Source organism: Lolium perenne, chromosome 3 (assembly GCF_019359855.2).
Source record: "Lolium perenne isolate Kyuss_39 chromosome 3, Kyuss_2.0, whole genome shotgun sequence".
NCBI lineage: Eukaryota > Viridiplantae > Streptophyta > Magnoliopsida > Poales > Poaceae > Lolium > Lolium perenne.
In genome coordinates this window covers 258,084,774-258,094,524 of record NC_067246.2, presented here as the reverse complement: position 1 = coordinate 258,094,524, position 9,751 = coordinate 258,084,774, and the positions used below count along the sequence as shown (strand labels likewise).

Genomic DNA, 9,751 nt, shown 5'->3' with positions numbered 1-9,751 from the left:
CAAAGCCCTGTTTAGCGCGCTAGTATTAGTGGAATTAGTGAGGATAATCTGCAGCAAACTCTAAATCCTCACTTATTTTAAATACATGTTTGATACTAGAGTATTGAGCAGGTTTAATTTCCGCTTATCCGCAGTTTTACTTAATTTTAGTGTATTTTTTTGGATCCCAATACTCTACCTTACCTAGTGGATTGGGGATGGGGGTTTTACGGGAATTGGATGATGATAGAGGTTAACCCAACTCTAGAGTATTATCCCCACTAATCCCTACAAACACTCTAATACCAAACAAGGTCCAAAAGCCTACAAACACTCTAATACCAAACAAGGTCCAAAAGGGAGAACTGAACGAGTAAATGCAGCAAAGCAACGTACACCAAGAACATGATCTTACTTACACCGACGAATACTTTCAGTTCGAAAAAGTTAAAACAGAAGAACCCATAAGCTTTGACTAACGGAAGAGACAGCTTGCTCGCTGACCCGGTGAACTGGTGCTCTATAAAAAAAATACTCCTTTGAACAAGTCAATCGCTGCCAAGCGACTGCGAAGAACTGCTACTGCCTCAAATTCTATGAACTGTCCATTTCTTCCATTACCTGGGACCATGTGTTCTGCTACGGAATGGGCACTTGAAAATTTTCTCGAGATCACTACTTATTTTCAATAGCTTGTATGAAAGGGATTCTTTCACACGAAGATAGTACATAAATAATTAAGTATGTTGGTCTCTACCCGTCAAAAAGGTCAAAGCAGCTGTAGCTGAATTGAACCACAAAGGAAAAGGAGGTTTCACTGAAGAATATGCAATCATGCCTGCTAAGGATCTAGCGAGGCAGCAGTTTCTATCAGAAAAAATGACGAATGCAAGAAAATCCATGTGAGGGAGCTTTATCTATAAAACAATAAGAAGCAACCAGTTGAACAAGCAGCACAACCCAACGTACACAATGTCAACATATCATGACTGAATTGATCGCAAAAAAAAAAATATCATGGCTGAAAGACTGAATATTGTTGTGAACACTCACAGCACCAGTGTGCAAATCAACGATACCGGCACTTTGACTTGAATAACTTCAGCTAGAGCTAAATATACAAGGTGGTAAATATCGGAAAACATGAACTGGAAAACGTTTTATAATGCTGGAGTTCTTTTCATAGAACGCAGAAACAAAGCAACTCTATAAGTTGCAAATTTTATTTAAAATGCTGTCGCAGTAATCCATGAACACTCCATGATAATAAAAGCAGGTAAAATGAGCTATGTGCAAATATGGTAATCAACGTACCATCCCATGGGACGCAGAATCACCGCCAGGACAATAATAAGGGGAAAAAACATGTAAATCACGTACAGTTAGCATACGTGTACCATAATCCATAAGAAATGCAAGGTCTGATTCTGTTTAGTAAGTGACTAAAAATATGTCTAGACTGGGAGGTGACAACCCATGACACAAGTGCTAATGAAACGACTGAGCAAAATAATAAGATTGAAACAGGTGAAGAAAACAAATGAAGAAATGTGTTAGTTTATATTACCTTCATTGTTATTATGAAATATCGGAGTGACATTGGACTGAAATGTGTTAGTTCAAGCAATTTTAAAGTTGTCATCTTAAAATTAAAAAGAATATTGGATTGCCAACCTATGATGCAGTGGTCAAGATACAAGAACATCTCAATCTCGACAAGTAATTCATGGCAAAAACTAGTAAAAGAAGAGTTATCATCATTGCCATGAAGGAGCTAGAATTTTATCCCTAGACAGCCTGAATCAAGTAAAAAAAAATCCTCAACTGGAAATGAACACAAACATAGAAAATGTAAAAGCAGTGGCATCAAAAAAGAAACTTTTCATGATCAAAGTAGGTGTAAGAAAATTTATAGACCAGCAGAGATCAATCAGCCAATATAATAAACATGTGGCAAGAAGAGCAACCTTGGGTTTGCTAGTATGTATATGCAGAATGTGATGATGAACAGAGAAACAGGAAGCAGGGTTATATCTATATCCAAACACATATCCTCTGCTTTTGGTAACACATAATCTAGAGTCTATAGACATATAAGTAGTAACTATTTCTATCACCCATTTATTTCCCTCTCCCTCTGAACTTATTACTGATCGAGGGCTCGAGGACTCATATACTTCAGCCAATACAACTAGTGATTAAATACAAAAAATAAGCATTGTACAGTTTATAAGGAAAATCGGCCGAAAACAAAGAAGAAACTTGTCAGCATCAAAGTCAGTATAAGAAAAATTATAGACCAGCAGAGATCAGTCAGGCAATAAAAAAGATGAGCATGTGGCAAGAAGAGCAACCTTGGGTACGGTAGTATGTATATGCAAAATCTGATGATGAACAGAAAAAGTGCAAGCCGGTTTATATCTATATATCCAAACATATATCTCCTCTGCTATTGGTAGCACATAATCTACAGTCTGTTGATCAGCGATCCGGTATCCAGATATGTAAGTAGTAAGTATTTCTATCATCCTTTTATTTCCCTCTCTGTATACTTATTACCGATCGAGGGCGCGACGACTTATATAGGAGTACTAGTATTTCAGCCGGTACTAGTAGGGATTATTGCTAAGAAGAAGAGCAGGATGAAGAAGGCATGTATCTACTTCTTGATCCTGCGCACCTTCTTCGCGCCCCAGACCTCCATGCGGCCCTTGGGGCAGCCGCAGGGCGCGCGGAAGACGAGCACGGAGCGTCCGTTGGGCGGCGCCATCTTGCGGAGCTCGACCTCGAGCTCCCGGTGCGCGTCGTCGAGATCCACGGCCCGCGCCCCCGTGCCCGCGGCCGCCGCCGCGAGCAGCGCCGCGGCCGGCGAGCGCGCGGCGGCGCTGGGCCGGCCGCGCACGCACTCCTCCGTCTCGAGCTGGATGTCGAACTCCACGGCCTTCCGGAGCCCCCGGCAGCGCGGCTTCCCGCACCGGCGCGCGTGGCGGAGGAGGAGCGCCCAGCAGAGCGCGGCCGCGGCGAGGGTCGCCGCGGCGCCGGCGATGGCGGCGGCGGAGAGGTAGGGGGTTGCTGGGTGGAGCAGGGTGGTTAAGGAGAGGATGAGGAGGTTGAGTTGCGGGATGATGAGGAAGCCCAGCGCGGCGAGGACCGCGAGGAGGAGGAGCGCGTCGATGGCGGCGGACATGGAGGAATTTTCGCAGAGGTCGGTGAGGTGCCTGGAGGAGGGGGAGGAGGCGCGCTTGGATCGGGCGTAGGTGGCGTCGGCGGCCCTGCGGTGGTGCTCGAAGGCGCGGAGGAACTCGATGAGGCTCCGGCAGTCGGCCATGGCGCGGCGCCGGCGGGCAATTGACGAGTTTGTTTGCGTCCTGGTGGAGTTTTGGAATGGAGGAAGGGAGAGAGGGGAGGTGAGGCGGTGTGGTGGGGGCGTCGGGATCTGTGGGATTTGGGGATCGGATCGCGGTGGGGTTGGGGGACTCGGCACGGTGATCGATCGGGGTTGGGCTCGGTCGTCGACGTGTCTCGTATCGTCTCGTCGCGTGACGTGCTCGGCTGCGAACGTGCCACTCGGTGTGGAAGGGAACGACGTGTGTGTGCGCACCTCCACCAGTATATTTTACATCATATATCAAATGATGCATTATATCTCTTTTGGATCTATTTTACGTTTTTTACTTCACCACTGCGTGCATTGTGCGATACGCGGCAATGTCCGCCCCGTCGGATCGACAGACGGCCATCCGCATGTACTCCTGGCGGAGGATGGCGCGCTCCTCATCGCGGCACATCACCTCGAACACCGGCGCGAGGAAGTGGCCCCCCCCCCCCCCCCCCCGCCGCCCCCTTGCGACTCTCGACCCTCCAGGAAGTTGAGTGGGCTGTGGAGCCGCCACACCATTGTGTCGTACGTGTGGGCGTCGAGCATCTCCATGCACGGCGCGTCAAGTGATGGAAACGGTGGCTTTTTAGAGGAAACCGCGCGACACGGCCAGCCGGGTCCTGAACTACTCGGGGTGGGGCATGATGGTGGCTTGGGTGGTGGCCGGCAACAACTCCGCGCGGGAGGAGGGCAGTCGGGTGGAGATTAAAGGCAAAGTGACGGTTGGGCGGCTGCTCTTGGGCCTTTTTTACATCTACATTATCTGATCGAGCTATTTTGTCCAGTGTGATGTATATCGCATTTTTTTACATCTACATCATCTCCTAGGATGCTCTAATAGGATTACTTGGGTGCATGCTACATTGGCTGCCCCCTATGCACATGCCACGGAATAGGCACGTCGACACCCCGCGTCTCATCGGATGGCTTCCCGTTGGCCCATTTGCCAGAATGTAGGAACCGCATGGTAACTTATTTAATGACCCGCCTGTTTGGCGTGTTGGCCAGATGGATCAAACATACGTCCACAATGTGCTAGCTCGACTTTCGAGGTGTCAAAGATTAATGGCGCCATCGGTTCGCCCACCTACATTTCGATGTTATGAACCCTCCTCCTCTACTCGCAGCGTCAACAACCATTGTCGAGACCACCGCCACTCCAAACCCTATATAGTTGAGAGGGCCACGAAGCAATGGGACGCAATGACCAAGAATCCGGAGGGAGTGGCGCCAGGGGCGGTGGCCACGAGTCACACCTCTCACGCGGAACCTCAACATCAACAAGTGATGGTCCTTCCAGAGGCGTGGCTTCTTGTGTCGCTAGACTAGCGCCACCCTGGCGGGTGGAAGGTCGGAGAATGCCACTCGTACTGTCCAGGAGCATGCCGACCTTGTCCCATACATCCACCAAAGTCGAGTCGCCCTCCCGCACTAGGAGCAGGAGAACCCCGACTAGGTACCCCCCCTACGGAAGGCCATACAACCGCCTCCGCCGACACACGTTCTGGGCCGCAAGGACGTTGATGCCATGCTTGCCATGCAAGTCCACGAGCCACTGCCACGTTGGGTTCCGTGGTGCCTACCTCCACCGTACGGCAATCCACCACCCATGTTGAGGTCGTCATCCTCACACGCCTAAGGGCTGCTCGTCCCTAAGCTAGAGCCGTCCTCGCCTCTGCGTCGCTCGGTTGACATCATTTTAAGGCCCCATGAGATGGCACGCTAGCCACAGCCAAAGTGGACTAGGTACCTCCACTGCCAGGCACAACTACGGGCTCCCGATGACTCGGATGAATCGCCGAGGATGACCAAGGCGCTTCGAGAGTCAATGCACGATGTGCAGCCCCCCCCCCCCCTCCCGCAGATTTCGAGTTCCCCAAAATGGTGGTCTGCCCAACGATTGCGGTGCCATCATCCATGTTGACAGTGAGTCGAGCGGCTTCTCCTCGTCGCTCTGGGACGGTGACGCGATGGTGGCGGAGAAGATGGTTGCGATGCCACAACGGGGCGCTGGACTTCAGCCCATTCGACACACGCGTCAAACATATATAGGGTTTAGTTAGATTTAGGATAATTTTGTCAAAACTCTTGTAAACAAACCTAAATTTAAATAAATTTTCCCAGTATATTTGAATTTCATTGTTAAAAAAATGGAGGCGTTTTCTGTTTCTTCTTTTCTCGCCGTGCACTATCGAACAAGGACGATACGGACGGAGGAGGCGCGCATACGGCATACGCGCGCACCCAAGATGTCAACGCTGCAGACGTTACGGTCACCTTTGGACGCGTCCGTCAGTGGCAGTACGTCCCACGATCGGTCATTCCTCGGCGCCGTACGCCACTCCCTGCTCTTGCGCGTTTCTGGACCAAAAGCTTCCGTGCACAAGTGCGCGACGACACTATCAGGAAAGGAAAGCCTCGCAGCAGCAGCAGCGCACGTCTCTGGCACGCAGAATTTCGCGCCATTAATAAAGGATGGCTGTACTATAGTATAGCGACTTTCCGCTCGTCCTTTCGTCCTCCTGGGTCGTCCTGATACGGCGTTTGCCTTTTTCCATCTTTCCGTGGAGCCTCTGTGTTGCCGCTCTGGTGCATTCTGACCAGGGAATGTACCGTCTGACAGAAGAGCAGGAGGACGCCCAGTCTGGGTGATCGCGATGCGTTGCGAACTGGTAGCCGTAAAAGGTGGGCGTCGATCTTGCCGCCGATGAATAGGTTTGAGATAATTGCACAAACTACCAACTCCACCGACTCGAATTTGTTTTTGCGCAAATCAGACGACTCTGGGCATAATTTGATGTAAGACCATGCACTATGTTGTAACAAAGCGAATCACAGAGGTTTTTGATTTGGTTCCATACATAGCACAACATCGCATGGTAAGCTATGACAAAAAAAAGCGGATCAACAATTTAGTTCTGTTCATATCGATAGAAAAATCTGTTCACATCGGACATGCAACAAGTAATTTTTTTTTTGTTGAGCCCCACTTGCACATGATGATGCTCTTCTACACATAGTAGAAATTCAGCAACGAACCTTTGTCTGACAGAGTTTTTGGTTGGTTCAGCGCCACATAGCACATGGCCCAAAGAGCTCACCAGTGTACTCCATCTATTCCAATGAGCAAGTCATCTTCGTTTTTCGTGTTTTATCTTTGGAAAAAAAATTCTATGTGTATAATTTTCTTCGATATAAACCATTTAGAAAGTATTTTTCGATATGATTCTAACAATATCAATTATGTACTATATATTCGAGATATTGTTATCCAATATATTCAGTTAAAATTCACCTTAAAATACACGTGTGTCTTATTCATAGAGACGGAGGTAGTATTCGATAGTTGGAACCTATTAGGACCCACCTTATGAGTTGGCCTAGCAATCGCTATGCTATGACATGAGATGTCTGTTCATTGCAATGTAAAATAATCGGGTGCAGCAAACCACGACCCGAGAAAGATTCTCCCACTTCCCCTTGCCTCCGAGATGGGGATGGCCCGCCGTAGCTGCATGGGGTGACGGCAGCAGCGGTTCCAAGTGGTTGACCAAAGCCGGGCCAAGGTAGACCGTGAACTAGACAAATTTCTTCCCTACCCACATTAGCTCCCATGCAGCAGCGGCGGCCAACAACTATAGTGGCTCCAAGTGCTCAAGCCGAACTGGCATGCTGGGATTAGATCGTCGGATTCCATTGTTGGCATTACTGTTGTTGTCGGCCGACCATTGTAGTCACCGGCTAGTCCTTGCAACGACCCGCCGTCGCCTTGGAACAAAGGAACAACACCAAGGGTAAGCCTGTTTCGCCCTAGACCATCCACTTAGAGTCACTCCTGTTACCGGTCATGTGTCGACGCCACTTCCGCCACCACTTCTAGGTCATCGCGTCGGGCCGCTACTATCGCCTAGGAACAAAGAGGGCATGAGAGAAATCAGTTCAGATCTAGGTCTGCCACAACCCCACTTTGCTCGACCTCTTTGAGCTGCTCCAACCGCAGGTTTGGCGTTGTCACCACCACTAGTTCATTAAAGCTATTTTTTGAAATGGATTAGAGTTGTTAAAATACTCATTAAGCTTTTTGCGACAGACTACCTCTAGAATCACCAGTTTGTGAAAAAACAAATTAGAGTTACTGGTTTATGCAATTTTACACCAAGAATTGCTGATTTGTACAATTTTCTCGACAGGTTTCGGAAGAAAGGGTAGACTTTGTATTGCTCCCCGCTCAGGTGGCCCTGCTTGATTTAAAAACGAGAACTCTTGCCGGGCGATGCCGAACTTGAGAAGCTTTGTGGCCACCATTCCGTCAAAGAACGACGCCATGCTGCTGTGTTTTGTTGGGGAAGATTGCTCATGACGTGAAGCCGATGAACTCGGGATAATGGCACATGGAGAAATAGTCGAGCAGGTGCGTGACATTGTCAACACCGGCCGTAGTCGTGGTCGATAGAGTTTTCGTCGGTTTCACATGGAGTAAGACTGCATTTGCTTCAGCGTTCAACTGAATCTAACTAATAATTCCATACCATTGTTGACCAAGCTTGTACATGGAACAGGACAACTGATTCTGTTGCTGAAATTTCGTTGGTTCGTTCATCCCTATGATGGTAACTTGGGATGCTATAAATGAATACGCCATCCATTAACCAACAGCACTTGAAAGGACCCGATCAGGACGGGAAGTTCAACAAATTTGAGAAAATAGAAATTACTTAGGAAACTTTTATATGAACTCATAAATTCGAAAATACATTTACAATTTTCAATAAATTTACTTATGGGGGGACGGGGATAAATCAAAAGTATAGTGGGAAATACCAATTAAATGAAGAAAAAACAGATGTCAAAATTCATGGAAAAAATCTTCCTTGGTGTTGCTTTCTACGTGTGGCTAAATCAAAAGTATAGTGGAAAATAGCAATTAAATGAAGAAAAAACAGATGTCTAAATCCATGAAAAAAAATGCTTTGGTGTTGCTTTCTACGCGTGGCATCTATCCTATGTTTTCTGATTTTCCTCTATATTTATTTCCTTTTCTATTTTTCTTTGCATACATGTCCATGAGTGCACAAAATATCTTAGCCATATCTGTGATTCTTTATGAGTGAAAATCAGAAAATTAAAAATAGAGAAAAATCCATTTGACCTCCTATTCGGAAAAATACCCGCTACCATCCACTTGGACCGACACTAATTCAATAAGGGTTGTATATCTCACTTATTGGCATAATAGTAACGTTACAAGTTTACTTTTCTTGTGGTTTGCTCTGACTTGATAAGTTTATTAGGATACATGCGTGTTTGTGTGGATCAAACACTCATTTCTCCAAAAAATTCGTTTTCTAATTCTCTGTTAATTCTGCTCATGCATTTCTACCATCTTTTTTTTTTTGTAAAACCAGCTCCCCTACATCATGAGTTAGAAAAGAGTATAATTGATTAGCACCTGACCGAGAATCAACATGTGGTTGGATTGTTAGGATGACAGTGGCACCTCCAGGCCACCAGAGACACTTAGGTGTCTCATAAACGAAATATTTTTCAGTGCGAGGCGACATTTTCACCGACAGCGAGACGCATGTGGTAACTTCGTCAATCAGTTCTTCGACGCAGTCTCTTGGAGATGCTCATAGGGGTAGAAGGTGTGCGTGCGTGCGTTTATAGCGGTAAGTGCGCGCGTATGTGTGAGCGTCTTTAATTGTACCGTGTTTCGCAAAATAAAAAATTAGACGTGAAGCTGAAGAATCCTACGGGGTCTAAGAGCATCTCCAGTCGCGTCCCCCAAACCGCGCCGGATTGAGCGTTTGGGGGACGTGTTTCGTTCGTGCCGCGTTTGGGGGACGTCGCTCCCCAGTCGCGTCCCCCAAACAAAATTTCGCAAATTTTAAACTTAACTAGATTCGATTAGATTCGTCCAAACTTACATAGATTCGAAAGAAATTTGACTAACTTTAAAACTAAACCTAATCTAGAACCACTTGCGGCGGCCGGAGGCGTCGTAGTACTGCTGGAAGTTGTACATCTCGTCGGTGACGACCTCCTGCTTGACGCGCTCGTCGACGGGCTCGTCCACGGGCTCGTCCTTCACCAAGCCGCTTGGTCCCGCCTCGCCGTCGTCGGTGAGGTCCACCAGCGGCTTGCCGGAGTCGCGGATGGACATGGCGATCGCCGCGTCCAGGTCGCCCCTCCAGGCGTCCTTGTCGTCCATGGACGCCAAGAACGCCGCCCGCAGCCCTGGGCAGTCCTCGGGGTCGTCGCTGCTGGCGATGAGCCGCTGCTGCCGCTCGGACTCCGCCCGGCGGCGCCGCTGCGCGACGCTTCCTCCGGGTCCTCCTTCACCTCCGGCTTCGGGATGAGGAGGGCGCCGCCGCGCCTCCCTTGCTGCCACCC

The 9,751-nt window shown here is 48.2% G+C and overlaps 1 protein-coding gene across 1 annotated transcript; it reads right to left on the bottom strand.

Annotated features, from left to right (window-relative positions):
* Positions 1–2,370: 2,370 nt before the first annotated feature.
* Positions 2,371–3,416, bottom strand: LOC127344835 (uncharacterized). The gene has a single exon (XM_051371169.2). The coding sequence runs from the start codon at positions 3,305–3,307 to the stop codon at positions 2,639–2,641; it is 669 nt and encodes a 222-aa protein (XP_051227129.1). The 5' UTR covers positions 3,308–3,416; the 3' UTR covers positions 2,371–2,638.
* Positions 3,417–9,751: the final 6,335 nt, after the last annotated feature.